This window comes from Trichoplusia ni, chromosome 5, assembly GCF_003590095.1.
Source record: "Trichoplusia ni isolate ovarian cell line Hi5 chromosome 5, tn1, whole genome shotgun sequence".
NCBI classification, from domain to species: domain Eukaryota; kingdom Metazoa; phylum Arthropoda; class Insecta; order Lepidoptera; family Noctuidae; genus Trichoplusia; species Trichoplusia ni.
This window is the reverse complement of record NC_039482.1, coordinates 4,679,970-4,700,257: the sequence shown is the minus strand read 5'-3', so window position 1 is coordinate 4,700,257 and position 20,288 is coordinate 4,679,970. Positions and strand designations below refer to the sequence as shown.

The 20,288-nt window shown below is 36.6% G+C and overlaps 1 protein-coding gene across 3 annotated transcripts in view; it reads left to right on the top strand.

The window, feature by feature from the left end:
- Positions 1–20,288, top strand: part of LOC113494147 (nucleolar protein 4) — a 137,908-nt gene that overhangs the window by 106,777 nt on the left and 10,843 nt on the right. For 2 of the 3 annotated variants that reach the window (XM_026872336.1, XM_026872337.1), the window contains exons 4-5: positions 16,123–16,174; positions 16,518–16,592. In XM_026872336.1, coding sequence (XP_026728137.1) covers positions 16,123–16,174; positions 16,518–16,592 — 127 coding nt within the window. The remainder of the gene's footprint in view (positions 1–16,122; positions 16,175–16,517; positions 16,593–20,288) is intronic. The other variant, XM_026872338.1, reaches the window with a different exon arrangement.

Genomic DNA, 20,288 nt, shown 5'->3' with positions numbered 1-20,288 from the left:
GAAAACTAGGTATTTACCGGTTTCTGATTTAGGAACTGGTTACTTGAATTACAATTGACAAGGAATCGGCTCACGACACCCAATTAAATTGATTTCGTGTTACCGTGATTTTCTATCTTGTCTTTCTGAATGTAACGCAAAGTTAAGTAAAGAAATTGTTAGTTTTTAGTACTCAAGCGATGAACTAAACAAGTTTAATAAAGCCGTAGTGCGTGCGAAGTATCCATACAACAGGTATAACCCAGAGCTAATAAATTCAAGAAAACACCTGCAACCTTAACTGTTAATATTAAAAAGACGAACGAAACCAACTTTATCTACAGCGGGCCTTAAACCCTTATAATTTTCACGGATCCCTCGTTTTACGTACCGAAGGACCCGCAAAACCAATTAAAAGATGGCCTTTCTTAAATATTTAAAGTCTTTTAAGACCAGGGCGTCATGCGACGGAGGCGGTGTCCGCTGTGACGGGCGCGCGGCGGCGCGTACATTATTCAACGCGCGCTCCCGCGCTCGCCTGCATTCCGTATACCTAGCCGCATTGTTTGCATGTTCACCTGATATCCATGCAAGAGTTGCTGCCTAAACTTTGCACATGAATTCAAGAATAACCGGACGTTATACATTGTACGTATATGAGAGATAATTTTATTGATAAGTAATATAAACAACGCAATGGACGCGGTTTGTGTCGGTGCGTTGAATTGCTTTGAGGGTGTCAGGTTACCGACAATATTGGACTTGGTAGCTCAGAACTTGTTGTTTCTTACACGAAAGACTTCAAGATAGAGGTAATCGAAATAAAATACTAACAATATAGTTTTGAGTTTTGTAATGCGATTCATTTGTGGAATGTTTTGATATGCAACCTTACACGTCTGAGGTTTGGCGCCAGTACGCCAGTAACGTGTTGTATAAGTTGGTTCGCTATAGGTCTATAAAGTGAGGATAACTATTATCTTATCCTTAAAGAAGTTGAAGTCTTTTCAGTTAGTATAACTTGTGCTATTGAAACCGAAATCTGTGATTGGTTTTGGTAAAGCAGTGCTCTGCTACAAATTTTTCATACAATATTAACTTCCTATTTTTGAATAGGGAGTTAATATTGTATGAAAAATTTGTATATTTTTATGATCAATTTGAGTATAATAATTTTAAACAACTATATTTTGTTTGTCGTAAATTGAAGAGTCACCAAATTTCAATTATGCTTAGATTGTTAAAACATGAAGTTAAATCATAATTTTGTTCGGTATGTAGGTTATAAGTCGCATTTTTAATTAAAATTGGTATCAGCATATAATGGTCTTTAGGTACAAGAATATTTCACTAAGTATTGAGTACCGAAGGACCAAAAATTTAACACAGCCCGCAATTTAAGGTGTAAAACGTTTTGACATTACCTTTCGTTTGTTATATCACAAATGTATGTAAACTACTCAAAACACCAGTAATCTTAGCACATCACACATCGAATAAACTTCCATAATCCGCTTAGTGCCAACAATAAAAAGTCGCAGATATCAAGGAATCCCCCACTAATTTCATTTTCACCCTCAATTTATATCTGTCACTTTTGGTACCGTGGACTGCGCGTAAAAATATTGTTTTTACTTATCCGCAGGGGTGGTAGGGGGGGAGTCTCGTAATTACTTGAGCAGCCAGACGGCCCGTGGGGGCTAGAATTACGGAGCTTGCCTCCAAGCTGCCTCTTTTTGTAGGTGACGCTTGGAATTTTTCTTAATCCTCTATGTGTGTCTTTGTATGTTTTTTGCCTTTTCATATTGGATTGGGTTTTGTGAAAAAATGTGGGCTGTGAATGCAGGGGTGTTGGAGTTTTCTCTGTATAGTTTTAAAGGTTGTTATTAAGTTTTAAACGTAAGTAATTACTGCTATCAACTCATTATATTCTACGCTATGTACTTATCTCTTACATATTTGTATAAGTATAATCCTTAAGTCTGACTAGTTTCATCAGAAATATGTGTTACATGAAGTGACTGCGTCTCTGATATCCACGACAGATTTTACTATGTAACAATCGCAACTTTGTTAAAATAAAATCACGAATTACTTAAGTGTGTAAATCAAAATTCCCATTTTCTTTCTTTTTAGCATATCACCATACACAGTCCTTCCAACAGTCGTATCAAATTCGTCCTTATTCCCAAGCAATAAAACGGACTTTTGTACTTTATTCGTCACCTATTTTATGCGGATACACTTGTGGAAGCGAGACAGCACTCTTCACCATATAGAGCGCTGTCTCTTTCTTTTATTGGTAGTAGTAGGGTTTTATTCTTATTTGGAACCTGTTGCAAGGCTTTTTCAGGCTGTTGTAGTAATTTACATGACTGTGGCTGGCGACGAATAGGAATTAATTTAAATGTGAAAAAGTATGTTGCGGACAAATATAGTTGCTTGCTTACCAGGGCTGCATAAGTTGGGAGAGAAAAAAGGGGCAATTTCAATTGAAGAATAAGAAGAAAATGGTGATTCTAATGTCATTATTTATTGATAATAACATTTAATATTTACTAATAAAACTAACTTATTTAATAGTTAAAAACTGTAACCTCATTAGGCCATCCAACGGACCTAATTATTAATAAGTGATTTTTTTAAGAGATTGAGTTGTGCAAATTTTGCTGTTACAATTAGGTCGTATAACAATTCAAATATATCAACGTATCACCTCAAGAAATTCTAAAACCTGCGCCCTAGAACCGAGTAATATAACCCTAAAATAAATTCTAAACGCAGTACATAGGTACCAAAGGTTCTGCAAGGTCAGACCGCGGTTAGGTCGACTTTAAGCCTAGTTGAGATGAGAATATCTTAAGATAATGTACCGTTTACATTCGTTAAGCGTACTTAGACTCCTTGAAATGCAGTTTGTTAATCAATAAGCTTATGGTCAAATAGTTAAAGGTAAATCAATTTTGAGTAGCTGTTGAGTATTGTGTTATCTTTGTGTATCAAGGATGGATAGATAAAATGTTTTTGGTACTTTAAAAGTTGTCCGTAGCTGAATAAAATGTAGTTTAGTTAGTAATTTTGACTGCATAGTGAACTGCATAAATAACGGAATGGTTAAGGTCTCCATGCCAAACAATATGTACATTATGCGCTATGCACCGCCGCTGCGAGTTCAATTCCCGCGTAGGATAAGCGTAACTTTCGCGCAACGCCACATAACACATACAAAATATAGATAAATTAAACCCAGACACAAAACTGGGTGAAACATTAATCCTGGGTGGAAATCGAACCCATTACCTCGGATACAGCAGTCAAGGCCACTAAACACTAGATCAACAAGGCAGTCAACATCCATGTAACAACAATTTATAACTTAAACTTAAAATACTTAAAAACTAGTCAATTTGAAGCAGTAGTTAGGACTAGATGTCATTGTTAGTTTAAGGATAGTTTTAGGTATTTTCTGTTACGAAATTCCTACTGAGGTTTGGAACTGTGCCCAATAAAGAACAATATAATAGGATTGTTTACTATTACATAGTTGTAAGTGACATAGTCATGGTCTGTAATGTACTGACTACGGTGATATAAAGAATATTGAGTAAAACTATTTGAGTTAATTTATTTAAGTTTTTAAGTATTTGTAGTTCGACAATACCAGCATAGTCAATTCAAGGGAAGCTTGAATAGACTTGCACGGATACACGAGTGGTATAGGCCACCACTCCAAAACTACCGTGCGTGACGTGCCGCGCGTTCGATACCCGCGTTAGATAAAAGTTTATATGATCCACGAATGCTTGTTCTGATTCCAGGTGTCTTTTTGCTAATTACTTGAATTTTAGTTATATTTGTCGTATTTTGAAAAACAATTTTAGGCTTAACCGAATCCAAAACAGATTCTAAATTGAATATTATTTTTCGTTTTGTTATTCATAACTCTGTACAGGATTAATTTATTTTCAAAAGCTGATGCAATAGTTATTTATTTATTATTTATCACACACAAGTTAACAAAGGAAAACATTATAGAATGTTATTAATTACTTAAAATATATCTCAATAAAAACCCTTCGCCATTTTTGCAATACTAATTCTTACTAAATCCTTCCTTGAAAACATCGTTACGTCACCGAGTAATTGGGTTCCGTTCCTGAGGCTTTACCTTTGAGTAAAATACTGATATTTAGTAGCTTCCGGTCAGATCGGAAGCCGGTCCTAATATAATTAGGAATAGGCTGCCGTCCTTTGGTCCGGATTTGAAGTATATGTCGTTTAAGAGTTAATTTATCATCATGCCAAGTACCTCGTCTTGGGCACAATAGTACAGTAATATGGCTAAGAAGCTGTTGAAAAAAAATATTTTTAATCGACTATCGCTTTAAAGAATTTTGCGAGGCGGGTTTCACATACATACAGATACAAATTACATGCACAAAGACACCTAGACCTAGAACAAACATTTGTGAATCACACGAATGCTTGTCCTACGTGGGGATTGAACCCGCGGACACGAAGCTATCCGTTTAGAGAGGTTGTTCATCATTATTTCAGATATAGTACAATGTTATAGGCAGTTATAATGTAAAAAATGATTTAAATTGATCTACATCTTTCGTGTGGATGTTCAAATATCTGAAGGCGAAAAGCCGACCAAGTTAACGGCGTCAGCATTGGCACGCATTAGGTCATCCAATGTATAGGTGAACGAGCAAATAGGACACGCCAGCAAGATGCTAAAGTGTATGTATGTATTGTGCTATGTATGTACGTATTATATATATTGGTGTTGTTGCAAATAAGTTTAGTATAGCTAAAGAAACTAAAGAAATTCGCTAAATTTCGAACTCCCAAAAAATCTTGGCGATCAAACTGATCTTGGAGAATTTCTTCGCTCCTTAATTACAGAAAAGACCAGGCAAACTCAAGACAATAGCCTGCCTCTTAAATGCCACAGCCTATTCTTGATCAGGACCCAGCAAGCTGGATGTCTGAATCCCAAATGAGATCCAAAATGCCTGCATACCTCGTCCACAGAGTTCAGACCTCAATCGATATTGTAAAAATAGTTTGCATCGAGTATTCTCGCTCGAGTCACACCTCTATTTTCTTTGGTAATCCGTTTTGATGCTGACAGGGAAGATGGTTTTATTTTTAAGCTCTTTTGTGGATTTATGAAGGATAATGTGTGTGTTGAGAAAGTTTAGGAGTATTGCAACTGATCTTTTGGGCCGAAAACGTTTAGTTTATATTGGTCCTTCAGTACGCATATAGCACAGTATGGAGGTGAATTGAATTGTCTCACAAGTTGTGTGGTTTTCAAATTACATATACCAATGCCATTTTAAAAGTTTCTCAGAACTCCAAGCAAACTTGTTGCGTCGTATGAATTATTGAATTTTGAGAGTCTGTTCGTCATAACAATTAGAGGCATTGTGTTACGCATGTATCGTTGACACGCGCACGGATTTAACTAGCTATTTACATTATGGCAGCATATAACAGTAAATTTAACCGCATTTATAAATCTCTTCGAACAGGGGAGCAGCACAGGCGAGGCGGCACGCACTCCTACGTAGGTATCCATATTTAGTGCCTTCGCTCGCTCAGTTTATCACACTTCAAAGAGCACGGGTAAGCGCCGACTTGTAACCGCGTCTCCCCAGCGATACCCCTGTAACTAGGAAGCCGCTTTGTGAAATTCGCGATGCTTTTCGACGTAGACGACCCCCATTCGGTTTTTCGAGGTCGGCACGCTTCCCCCTCACATAATGCGAGTATCTCCGTCTACCTCCACAGCGCCTATGCTACCCTGGTACTTAACACGCGGTAACTACGCGGTTTCTGCACCTAGTTTCTCACTAAACTCAGAGTGAATGTGGGTGTTTAATTATTTATTCAATCTGCTCGTGGATTTTTCAGCTAGCAGTTTCCCCTGTTTTGTTTTAATCGCATTAGTGTGTTGTAACATTGTTTTGATATAGCTGAAAACCTTATATGCCTTGTTAGTCATCGATGGTGAATTTGATGACTGGTAGTAATTTATTGCTTGTTGTTCAACTGCGTAATGAAACATACTTTCCATTTAAAACGACGTTTCGATTATGATGCCTTAAATTCGTAAGCATATTTGAATAAGTTAGCAATGGTTGCGTTTGTTTTGATGAAGCAATTTTTGCTTGCACGTTTTGGGACATGTGTTGGTCACTTTTCATTCATTTCAAAGATTAGAAATGCACTCTATTAAGATCTCTCTGCTTACATTTTGTAGGCCTCATTACGTTGCTACATACAGGTCTATAGCATCGGATATATCCTACCTACACGTTCGGTTATAAGCAGACAATGCACTTACGAAAGCCTGAGGCTCACCGAGACTAAGTCGGAGGCAGGGTTCCGTGTACCCTCACAGTAAGAGAATTTGATACCATGTATATATAGGTGTAGATATAGGAGTATTATCTCCAGGAATCGACTTGCGAAGCCTTGGATCGGGACTAAAAGTTACGCTTCTAATAAAATATGTGTAATTATGTTGTAAGTTTATATCAGTGTAATTGCTATGGAATAGAACTTCATCGTCAAATATCATTCAACATTTATAAGATGAAAAATAGTGATATAATAATAAACTAAAGATTCGCCTAATTAAATTTCCTTTGAGTGTCTGTGGGTTGTACTTATTTCTACTAGTACCTTAATACCTAGGTGGGTAGCCTAAATAATTTCTTGAACAACCCGCCCTCAACTACTTATCAATATTGGAGAGCTTAGTTAATGTCTACACTAAGAAGACTAAAAACAAATTATTTTCCTACAAAATTGTATATCTCTCACGCATTATTTCCATCTCTTTCTTATGTAGGTGTTCTTAGGTATATGTTGTCTCCCTCACCTCGTACCAGCCTGTAACCATCCGATGTTGAACATGGGTTTCTTAATAGACAGCTGCTGTATGCGGTTGTTAGGGGAGTATTGCCATAATCATCACTAGGCAAAAGATATATGTCAGAATGACATATATTTGGAATATAGTAGTATATCTAGGTAATATCGTAATAATAGTATTGACATTTTATTCAATAACTATGTCTATACGTCTTCTATGGTTTCAAGGGCAAACTGCTTAACCAATTTTACCAGTAATTTGTAAAGAAATAGCATGGCAAGCAATAGAATACTCGAACGTAGCATCTGGCAAAAACTACTCGTATTTCATAATCCCGATAGGACTTACAAAAAATTGGTCCTTCGAGTCAAAAGACCTAAAAGGACCAGTGCCCCAACACACAATAATTGTCCTGGAAGCCTACCACCTCTTAAATTAAGATGGCAGATGTGGAAGCGTGATAGCGCTTTACATAGCCTAGAGTGGCATCTCACTTCCACTCTTACTTACTCTAATAGGTGTTGGTACCAAGTTCCTTAATAAGAAAGTCGTGTAACTAAGTTGACCGCTAGCATCGGCACAGACAAACTTAGGTGTCGTCACTCGGAGGCTTTCATTCTGGCCCTGAATTATGTATGTACGAGAACGTAATGAAACTTTTCTTTCACCCGAGTTTTCCTACTTAACCCAATTGTCACAATTGCGAAGCCTGGCTTGCGTTAAGTATCACTTACTGAGACGTTATACTCAACTGTTTTACTAAGAATACTTATCAAGGTATTTGTATGTATATGTATTTTGGCTTGTTTTCTGAAAAGGAAGAAATTTACTTAACTTGTGCAGAAATGTGCAGAATTGTGAATTTCAAACTTAAATGCTGTGATCGAAATATGAGTTAGTAATTTAGTGTTATCCCTATCAAATAAATAAATAAATAAATAAGAACAGTTATTTATATTAATTGAATGTGTGAGTCTCACTTTGCACTTTTTTTTTCTTTCACTTTTTCTTTTGTGAAAAAGAGAAAGAAGAATAACCTTAAAAAAAATAGAGTTTGGAAAATGTATTCAATGATTCGCTAATGATTTCTTAATCCTTTTTTTTTCTCTGTTGAACAAAACATATCTGGTTACTAGTCTAGTTATTTTCGTAAATAAACTATTTTGTCAAGTGCAAGTGATGACTTTCGGCTATTTTGCCTCCGTTTCACCGTTTCAGTCGTATTGGACGGATCACTTGATGTTGCCAATAAATCGTCTCGTATCCGATTTACACGCTAAGCTCTTCATTTGGACAAGCTGTAAAGCATTTCAAATCCAACGCTGGACACACTGTTATAGCTTGTGGTATTATCTGGTTATATTTAAAGGGTTAGTACAAAACTATGACTGATCTGAGTGAAGTCTTTTGGGATTGAATGACTATTTTATTTATGACAAAAAAAAAAAGAAATCGATAAGGTACTTTCGGATGGAAGGACCAAGTTTTTTGTAGTCTGGAAGTTAAACTATTTTTTTAAGCGATTGCCTTAACCTCTGCCCGCTGGGTACTTCACTATAATACATAAGGCATATTCCTGTTCTTTTTTAAATCAAAATCAAAAAGTTTTTATTTCAAATAGGCCGTATCTCAGGCACTTTTAAAACGTTACAATGACTCTAGTTGCACGGTTCCAAAGTGTCATTGTTATGGAGAAGAACCGGCAAGTAACTCCATGAATAAATATAACCCATGTTACTTCTAATCCCTCCAAAAACATGTTGTACAAAGTTTCATTACAATTGGTTAAGTATTTTTACAAACAACAAACAAGTACAAACAAACTTACATTCACTTTTATAATATTAGTAGGGATTTTAAATTGAATTCAAGAAAAAAAATACGCCCTAAAACTGGCCTTGAGAACATTTTTAAATTTTCTAAATGATTTCTGATTGCCGTTTTAGTTCCTGAAACTGAACTTCTGATTCGGTCTCTAATAAGTTTACATTTACGTTAAAATTGACCTTTTTGGCTTCCACAAACTGAAATTGTTTACACGGAAAACTTTACTGCAGGTCTTCAAGTGGGGGTCGAGGACATTGTCCTTACATTTCACTTAAATTATAAATGTGGACCTTCGTCGTTCAGACGTTGGGATGAATAGATCCCATAACATATAGAGGTCTGGCTTTCCAAAATTTGTACGAATCTTACCAAAGAGTATGGCTATGTGAATATGTTTAGTAATAAGTGAATGTTTTTGATCGAGAACTGTTGTTGAATATAGGTGAGAATGCAGAGCGTTGTTATCTATCTTAAAAAGAAGAAAATTTGACAAAACTAACTATCTAAATGAAAAAAGTGACATCTAAATTGAGACTAGTAAGACTACGCATTTATGATATTGTTTATATAAAGTTAAAGAGTAGTGTCTTTTTAATAGCGTTTTACCAAAAAATTTCAAACAACAATACGAAGAGTTCTCTACGTAATATTAATAAATAAAGAAAACACATCAATATGATGATCTGAAGCTGAATTACAGTTTCACAAAAAGTGAACGAAATGAGTACATGTTTTAACACATTTGATAAAGCAATTTCAGCCGAAGGTTGTATTACGGATAAGCAGGGAAGGTACTCTACTACGCAATATTTAAACCTTCACGCAATCTTGGATCACGCGTGACTGCTATTTATTAGAGATTTTTATTACTTCGTTTGTTTCATTTCAATTTAGAAGCGCTGTAAGGTTATGTACCCTGTTTTCCGTCGGATCGTTAACCGAATTTTGTCTGACTCCTATGAAAAAAAAACTGTTAGTATTTCGTAATGTTTTATTGCAATCTGTTGTGAAATTGATTGATTATATGAAATGAATGAGTGACAAAAGTCGACTCTACTTTTTCACTTGAATATTTTTTTCGATTTCAATATATATTATATGTATTTAATAGTTATAAATATGATTATTAGCCTATAAATATTGTTTACAATTACAACCGAATGCGGCAGAACGTGAGCCTACATACCGACACCGAGTAAAGTCCACCGCCGGAGTTCATGTGTCTTTTGTCAAGTCATCAAGCTATAGCGAAAATTGGTCAGTCATCAAATTCGTTACGGCCGCAGCCCGACGTGCTGGACAAACAATAATCATGAACAGAAAGAATGCCACAAGGGGCATTGACCTAATAATGAATGCATGACAAGTTTTGCGGACCCTTGCAAAGGATCGAAGGACCAAAATAGGTTTTATGCACAAGTGACAGTCCCGTATACGACTCACTTGTAGAAACGACGACTCTTGAGTCTCTAAATAAGCACAAACCGCGGCTCAAAGGTTCTTATGTTGAACTGAATACCGAGATTTAATGTACAGAAGTATTACAACCGGATACACAAAGGATGCATACTTTTAGCCTGGGATAATAATGTTTCTCATACTTATGGAAAGACTGGTCGTTGTTAGCTAGTTAGCTAACTATACGTCTAATAGTAGACGCCATTCAAATTAGATGGGTTCCTGAAACCCCCACGAGGTTTTCGGCGTGATGATGAATAACAAATGAGTGGACACAAACGGCAGCACATCCAGTACTCGTGCAATTACGTATAATGAGTTTTGCCATTGTTTTGGGCATTCAGCCCGCAGCGTAGTTCGCCTGAATTTTTGCCACCGCCCATGTAATCGTCATTGTGTCCGATGACAGGTAGCGTCCGGCCCGGTAAATCAATGCCCGTTATGTACAACAGTCATCGCTTATGTATTCCTGGTATATAGGCGACGTATGTATTGGTATAGTGGATACGCGTGTACGTAGATAATCTCGTCATAGCTCGCACCCGTTATGGTATTACTGTGTGTGGGCGAGGGGGGCGCAGGGGGTGGCAGGGGGCGCGCGAGCCCGCGAGTGCCGCAGGGGGGCGCTGTCCGCTTTAAAAATACTGGGGCGCAAGCGGCAGGCGAAACTACCGAGCAAGCAGAATGCTAAAGGAAGCCGTTTATTTTGAAAGACCGAAGACTTTCAACTCGCCTCTACGCTCCTGGTAGAGACGGGTAAAAAGTTGTAAAGATGGCGAATAAAAAAATGCCAGCCCCGTTGTAGCTATTAGCCGTGCTCTGCGAAAATGTTTTTGGCTCGTAAAACGGCGGCTTACAGGAGCGCTTCCGCACGGAAGGTTAAATCTTAGTCAACGTTGGAATCGCGGAATGATAAGCCCTCACTGCTGAGGATCACTTGACTTACAATTTCTTATAAAGTTTACTTTTGGATTAAGACGTTGCTCAGACGAACAAAGGCAAGTGATACTTCCCAGCCGGTGGTACTTTACCTGTCTTAGAAAACTTCCAAGAGCCATACATCAAATCAGTGCTGACTAGCCTAAATCTCAATCAATACACGTCACACACAAAGTAAGAAGGACCAGAGAGTAAGGATGTGGTCGCCTCATTATCGATAATCACGGCATCGTATTTAACGCCCTTTGACGTTCGAAAAGCGTTCCAAATTTGTATTTTGTTCGTATTTTCATAATTGGGCGCGGGTGGTAGGGGCGTGTGGTGGCGCCGCGGGCGTCATCGCACCCCTTCGCGTGGGTATTTAATGATTATACGCTGACTGCCACCTGATTGCTGGCACTCTGACGCGCTATCGATGATTGCGCGTTATCGATGAAACGATTGGGTGGACGAGAGAAGTGTGACTGATGTTTGTTGATAGTCACAAATGAGTATAAGATAGAGTACTTAGTTATCATTTACGTGTTAAGTTTCGGACAAATTGGGTCTTTTCATACACAGATTATTTATGAGTAAATATTTTTTTATTTCAGATACATACAAAATTTCCTTAAGATGTTAGTTAGGTATGCTTAGTTCTAATAAGTTTCTAACAATCTGTTGAACCGCTTGGACGTTTAAAGTTGTTATAATATTGTTAGATATTACTTTACTGAAAACGCTTTCAATTTACATAAACTGATGCAAACTTTAAACATGTTGCTGTACTTTACTCTCCCCTTCGAAGCAAGTTTTAAGTTTCGAGCCCCAAAAGCAATTTTCTAGGCTAGGTCTATCGACTACTTATCGATAAACGCGAGCGCGTCGCAGCAGTGTCGCATCGCGATCACTCGCGGGGTGGCAAGCACTACACGGTAACACGCGGAGTGCTGGAGGGGGGGCGCGGGGCCGCGGGCCGCGGGGGGGGGGCACACCGCAGTACATAGCCCATGTATCAGTACATACCAGGCCCTCAGCACATAGCCGGTGGTGGATTCCCGAAATTTTGCAGTTATTTTGTATGGAAAACTAGGTTATTCCGCGATTTATTCGTCTATCGGCGGATGACCGGGCGGCGGGTCCGCAGTTCGCCCACTACGCCATGATGCTGATATTAAAATCAATATTGCGTTAAAAGTGGGAGCATTTTCAAACTGCTCTATCCATTGTTCTATAAAACATCGCTTCATATGTGTACATGTACACTTTGGTGTGTCTTTACCGACGATTGCTTATGAATCTGTATAAAAACTGTTTTAACATCCATAATTACTTAATAAATAATACAAACAATACATAAAAGGGCAATAACATAAATAAGTAAAGACAGTCGTCGACAAAGACGTAATTAAGAATCAGTTAGGATGTTCGTTAAATGATTCAACTATACAAGTTAACCTTTAGCTTAACGACATGTTTGCTAACAACATATACTTATGTACGTATGTACGCACCACTGCACCTTATCTGTCATTGAGGTGTAATTAATTACCGACTAAATTGCAATGGTATCAACCTAGCAATAGCTACTAGGCGCACATAACGCGAAGGGTCAACGGATATTTAGTGTCCGCATAGCAGATGCGGTCCTTGGCCACCGCCCTGAAGACGGTCGATATCTAGCTTGTCACCCCACCTAACTCCTAACTGCCTATGTACACCTGGTACTTAGGCCGCTCAAGTACTAGTTGTAGTTGTGCATATCTAGTTATATTTGACTTGGGAATAATTACTAAGTTGAAAACGTTAAGTGCGGTTCAAGGTATAATTAACTCAATTATTCATTTGTCACTTAGAATCTCAAAAGTCTCAAAGTAGGTTAGGCAAATTAATATAAACTTGAATGCAAGCAATCAATTCTTCAAAGATCATTTAAAACCTGCAAATTAAAAACTCAAATTAATTACAAAATAATAAACGTACATTTACATACACATTACATTAAACATGTCAATCATATACAAAACACGCTGTCAAATGTCACCGTCGTACAACAAACAAAAAGAAAACATAGAAGAAAGTTGAGAACGTATTGAATATTTTGAAGTGAACTTTCCGCGCGTAAACTTTGTGTAAGTGTGGTTGTGAATTGATGACGGCTTGCATGGAATAGCTACCACTTGTTGAATGAAAATCTTCGTATGTTTTCGTAAGTTTACGCCGACGTCAGCTGTGGTTGGGGCGAAAAAATGCCGCCTTTGTTAAGTTTTTTAAAGTTGGAAACATTTCTCTTTGTTGTGCTGGGTTTCGTTGGCAACTGTTTTTAAATTGTTTTTCTATAAGTATACTTAGAACTTATTATGAAATATCTGTAAGTAAAAGATGGGGAAGAGAAAATGTGTGATGTACCCTTAATTTCACAAAAATAGTATTGTAATTTCAAAACACTGTTTTAATAAAAATAACGTATTTATCTATATTTATATTCCCTACGTCATCAAAACTACAAATTTTAGTCGCCTAGCATTTTTACATTTGAAAATTTATTTCGAGCACAGTTCAGCAACATTTTAGAGCCCACTTAAAGCCTCTCGTGCGTCGAGTTTGAACGTTACGTATCTCGATAATTTACAATACAAAGGCCGACACTTTACAAGGTATTTCTACTATTTCGATTGATTTTTCACTATATCTATGACGTAAAAACATTTAGAATTGATTTATTCATGTTAAATGATTCTTTATTTTAGTAGTTTGTTTAAAAAACTGTCAAGTTTGAGTCGGAGCCGCGATGCTAAAGGTTCCGTAGAAATAGGCTAAAGAAAAACAAGCTTGCGGTAAAATATAGTCAGTTATCAAATTTATAACCGTACCAATCGCTACTTAACTTATTTTTGTTTGCCGTTATAGCAGCAACAGAAACACATCGGCCTACGAAAATTTTAACTGCCTAGCTATCACATGTCATGAGATACGGGCTCTTGACAGACGGACGGACAGTAGACTAGTCTGACAAACAGCGGGAACTAACTATCATAAGGTTTAATTTTTACCCTTGAAGTTAAAAGTTTAACTTTAGGCTAAACAAACACTTTTTACAAAAGAGCCTTCTTTTACTTTAGTCACAGAAAATTAAAAACTTTTTACCGTATACATTATTTGACATCATCAAACCAATTATCGAGAAATTAAGTTTGTAAATTAAATTAAATTAATCGATTTTCAAAACACATTTTGAAGTTAATTGTGTGCATCGCAGGATCGATTCCGCTGCGTAACACTATAATGAGTCTAGATAATGTTTATAGGGAAACTATGTAAATAGGTATGTTAGGTAGGTTTTTTTATTCTCATAAATTAGTTAGAGGAAACTTATAATTAACTTTGCCACCTGTATACTAAGACGTGTACTTATAAGAGAAAAAAGACAAAAAAAAAACGAAGTTACGTTAATAAGGCAATAAAAAAATTACGAAAGAAGAAATACGTAAGTATCTAGCGAGCAAATTTGGTATCGCAAAATGTTAGAAAACAATATTTCGATGCCCAACATTTTTCGGACCTGACTGATTAAGGACTCCGGTTGGGACCAAAAATCCCGGGCAATCCCGATAAATAAGCGAGAGAAAAACGTTAATAGACAATTATGAATGCGCCTTACGAAAGTGATTATAATGTTTTATAGTGTTCCAAATTATTTGATAGGAATTGAAAGATATTCAATTTGAATAATAACTTAGGCATTGTTTAAACAGCTAGTTTCAGTATAACTTGTGCTGTGTCATCTATACCTTTAAAAATTGTGAAAAAGTATCTAGGTATTAAATCAATGTGAAATCTGTACATTGAATATTTTTTTAAACACCTTGCTGTGTGAACTACAAAGGATACGAAAGTCTTTTAATTGTTATTTTTGTTCGTTTGAGTTTTCATTTGTGTTTATCCGAATCCAGTTTTCTTTGATCTATTGTAAGCTTCACTTATCACTTAGTGTTAGTTTCGTAGCAATCGGTTGTAAACAAATGTGCCAATTTTGAGAATAACGGAAGAAAATTTGTTCAACAGATATCCTTAAAATGTTGGCAAAGTTTGTACGAAAAGCACTTACATATAGAGACATTATGTAATTGGGTTGGGTTGTAAACTATACTAATATATAAAGCTGAAGAGTTTGTTTGTTTGTTGAACGCGCTAATCTCAGGAACTACTGGTCCAAATTGAAAAAATATTTTTGTGTTGAATAGACCATTCATCGAGGAAGGCTTTAGGCTATAAACCATCACGCTGCGACTAATAGGAGCGAAGATACAAAGGAAAATGTGAAAAAATAGGGCAGGTATAAATCATAACTTATATCTACTACCCACGGGGACGAGGTCGCGGGCAACAGCTAGTTAAATAATATAAGTTGTAAGTTTTTTTTTTATATTGACACTTGGTTTTAATTTACTCATTGTATTATGAAAGTACCCGGATATCATAAATGCTTAGAAATCCAAACTTTCCCACATCAAATCGGCAAAGGAACAAATCGTGTGCCCAGGAACGGTGGCGTATAGGCCTACTCGCATTCTGGTAGTACCAGGGCAGCAGCACACATGCGGAGGTACTTCCCTATATTTAGTGGCTTGTCCATTTGAAGCACTATCGATTCGTGTCCGCGGGTCGGAGCGTTGACCCGGCCAGTACTGTGCACAGCCCGGCGGCCGTTTCGCTAATTTATTAATTATTTATACTTACGAACGCATATGATGTCCTGGTCACCGGCGTCAGCCTGCGCGCGGGAAATGGGTGAAAATTGTATTCCTTTGTTTACTTTTATATTATCAGGGATGTACATTCAAAAGAGGATTTCATATTATTAAAAAAAATCATATTAAATTAATATTTATTGATTACCTTTCAATACTACATTTTTTTGCAATTAAACGGTAACCACAAGTGAAGACAAAGAACAAAACCTCATTCTGCAATATTTTTCAGAATGGCAAACTTTTAACTTTTAATTTTGTTCGCATTATTCATAAAACCTTTTATTTTTGTTGCAGGATAACCTAACTCCTGAGCCAGTCGACATGAATGATGATGACAACTTCTCCAGTAAGTTCCACAGATCTTAGAAATATCTAGAATTTTTATCCCTCTGATGATCGCTTTAATATGCAGACGAAAGTCAACCTTCACGTCATAAATTCAGAAGTTAAATTCGCTTGACAAATATACTGAGACTTATAACGTCTGTCTATTAAAACATCATCTATGGAAATTGAATATGCATACATTTTTTTGCCACTTGCATCAAATCAACTTACATTACCAGCGTTTTATGCTCATCATTGATCTAAAAGGCATAAAATGCTACCGAATTGGCTATTTTTCAATACGAATTGTGTGAAAAATTCTCAAAATTTGGAAAATTGATTGGCATTGTGATCTGGTGCAGGTCAGGCCCTCGTCAAAGATGCAGAGAAGCTGAAAATGATGTTGCTAGCATGGAATTACCACAGCCAGACACAAGGTAAAGAACTATTTCGTTTTATTAACCGACTTCAAAACGAAGGAGGTTCAGGATTCGACATTTTTATTCCATCAAAAAATGAAAAAAAAACCGACTCAAAAAAATGAGCTCTTAAAAGGTCTGACTTCAGTCAGTCCTAGCGTAGGCTACGATAGTATCAAAATTTCTCCAATATTGCATTAGATTTTATCATGGCCAAAACTGGAATGCAAGTATATGATACTACTTCATAACTGAAAACACATCTTGTAAATGACTGAACCAATTATGATAAACCATGTCTTAGAATAATTGGTAGAAACATTGCTTTAATGTAAACAGATCTTTCGTTAATCTCAAGTACAATAAAATATAAAATCCGATCGAATAGCGAAACAACACAAATAAAAAACATTTTTTGATTAATATCGCAACATAATTTAGTTTCCCAACCATTTATTTAATTACAAAAAGAAATTATAGACATAAAGTACACTAAGAAGCTTAATAAAAACGAACTGCCTTTAAGATTAATTTCTCCGTTAAAAACAGGATTTTTGATTTAAGTGGAGTGCACCGAGGAGGTAATAATACCCCGATACGGAAAGTCGTAATAAGATGGATTCAAAGCGACAGGGAACTTATTAATAATTCTATTTTATAAATAGCTGTCATAGCAAACGTTATTTTGCCATATAAAGAAGTTTTAGAGGGGAAAAATGGGTATTGTCCAATTCTCAGAACTAACGAATGCACACCAAATTTCATGAGAATCGGTCTAGCCGTTTCGGAGTGACACGAGAATTTTGTTTATTAGATGTGTTGAACAAACAAAAGGAAAAACATTTTTAATACACCCGGTATTATCATGAGTGTACGTGGTTATAGCTTTCAGAAAAACTGATCAGTGTTTTTGTTCTTTAATTCAAGTTGTGGTTAGGAAATGTTTTTTTTTTAAGTTAGCCTCATCTCGGGTCACATTTGACAGATTTTTTAGAATTAACTAACGCCTCGTTTCACTGAAGTATCAATTAAACTTATATAAAAAGGCAAAAGTTTGATTCCGTTTATAATCTTTTCGCCCAAACAGTTAAATCAATTTTGATTAAATATAGCATATAGCAATATAGCAACAGACAACCTGTCAACTTCCCATCATACAACATAAGGTACTATTTTCAACTAAAACCGTCACGATGTAGGCAAAACCACGAACAAAGACTTCTCAATTAACTTTTAATATACGACTGAAATCAACAGGGTACCTTTTAAAAAAGTTCAAAACCCTAATTGAAACCTTCAGGGGATATAACCAATACTGCTTATCTTCTCCGCCACAAGCTAAATCGTAATCATATCAATCACATATGAAATAGGGTCGCCCTATCTCACTAGATGCTACACATACATACATACATATGTGTCTACATCCATACATACTAAGTACAACACACAACCTGATTAATTGTTGCGATCGATGCTGTTAGCGGCCATAGCTATGTTAACATCGAGGTTTTCAAAATCTATACTTCTATACTTAATATATAAAGCTGAAGAGTTTGTTTGAACGCGCTAATCTCAGGAACTACTAGTTCAAATTGAAAATATCTTTTTGTGTTCAATAGACCATTCATTGAGGAAGGTTTTAGGCTATACAACATCACGCTGCAACTAATAGGAGCGAAGATACAATGGAAAATGTGGCAAAAACGGGGAAAAATATTAATCTTCGAGGGCTTTTGTTCAAAAATTCCTAATTTATATCTTCTAACCACGCGGACAAACTTGCGGGCAACAGCTAGTGTTGGATAAAGACTTTATCATCATCTCATCCTTGCTTTTTCCCAACTATTTTGGACTCGGTTTCCAGTCTAACCAGATGCAGTGGTACTAGTGCTTTACAAGGAGCGACTGCTTAACTGACCTCCTCAACTCCACCTGGGCACCACGATACCCCTTAGTCAGAGGTTGTGATACTAGCTTCTGACTAGCCGTAACGACTGTTAAAGATGTATAAACAGCCGGAACAGACAATTTATCGTGCTTGCCGAAACACGGACTCTCAGGGAATTCAATATGACATAGATGGTCAGGAATCCACGGATATAATGGACGATGTTAGGCGTCTCGTGCTGTCTCTCTTACTTTAAGATTAGTGTTATTTTAGGAGGTGATAGCAGAAGGTATATGGTGATAGGTGGAGAAGCTAGCTCATTAAACCGGCGCTTAATGGTGGCAATAGAAACTTAGGTTCCGCAGTCTGTCCGTATGTGTATTCGTCTGTTCTAGACTGTAACGCATAAACCGTAGTAGGTAGACAGTTAAAAGTTTATCAGATGCGTTTCTTGCCGCTATTGGAACAAACAGATATTTCTTCTAACCAATATTGTAACATTAATTCGTGCAAAAATTAATATACAGACGTAATGACGCGTTAACATACAACGTACACGTATATAAATACCTACTTAAAAAAACTAAACTTTAATAGTTCCAGGACATAGCTGTAGTTTGCTAAATTTAAAAGAGCTGTTTAATGTATTTTTCATGTTCTTCAATAATCCACCAGTTACCACACAAAAATAAGTCACCTTCGTAAATATATGCCGTTAAACCTTAGCCTGCAAACAACTAGTCTTCAAAACCTTTTCTTGTCAATACTTTATCGTGCATAATATGCAGTGTGGCTATTTTTATTACAAGAAGCCATATCGAGGGTACTAGGGGCGCAGACGTCGCAGACACCTTCTCAAATTATTTATAGGCAAGGGGGCTTGTTCGGGTTGACATTTAGAGGCAGATGCACCGGTCCCTTGCGTTCTGTACACCCTCATTAATTTCTGCCGCCTTGGTAACTAACTGTGCGAATATTTAGCATATGCATGCATGGTGTGCCGCCATTTATACCCTTAAACGAGTTGTTCGCAAGACCACAGTTTAATAAAATTAATTTATGTTGTTTTTAATCAAGTTCTGATAGTTATTTGTGTATTAGTGGTGGTAAGATGTATTGTGTTGGATTACAGATGGTTTATGTCTTCATAGCACTTTTATTTTTCTTTATAATTCTCATGTGAATGAAGTAGTCGACGGCACCTGTCTTTGAGGTGTTAAATGAACGGTAGACATTTATTGCAACTACAGATACGTAATTTAATTCAGTAAGACATATTTCTTGTTGTACTTAAAATACTGATATTATTTATTTCTTAAAAAATTACAGTCTGCATGTTCGGTATGGGTATGTGACGAATTTCTTGGCAACTTACAGTTTCTTTTTTCATTTGGTTTGCCTTTTCTAATCTTTTTGGATTAATTAATATAAGAAGTTGGGTGGTGACCCACCCAACTTCCAAATGTCTCATGCGACAATTTGTGTTTTTTAATTCACTTAATATAGCAATTGCCATTTGATAGTCAAGTGAGATGGGTAAGCAACAGATGACATAAAAGAAAAACGCGGAAAATTACAACGAATAGAAATAGAAAACTCTGTGTTTCCCGTCGGACCATTTTAAACCTTTTGCTACGAGTCTTTCTTGACAGAAGCTTCAAGCTATGATAGCCCAGTGGGAAGACCGCAGGACTGCTAAGGCAGCTCTTGAGTTCGATTCCAAGGTACGACACGACTTCTAAAATTGAGTCCTTTTTAGGAATGAATATCAGATCTTCTAAGAATGGTCCTGTGCTATATATCTCTCCAGTCATGTCGGATTG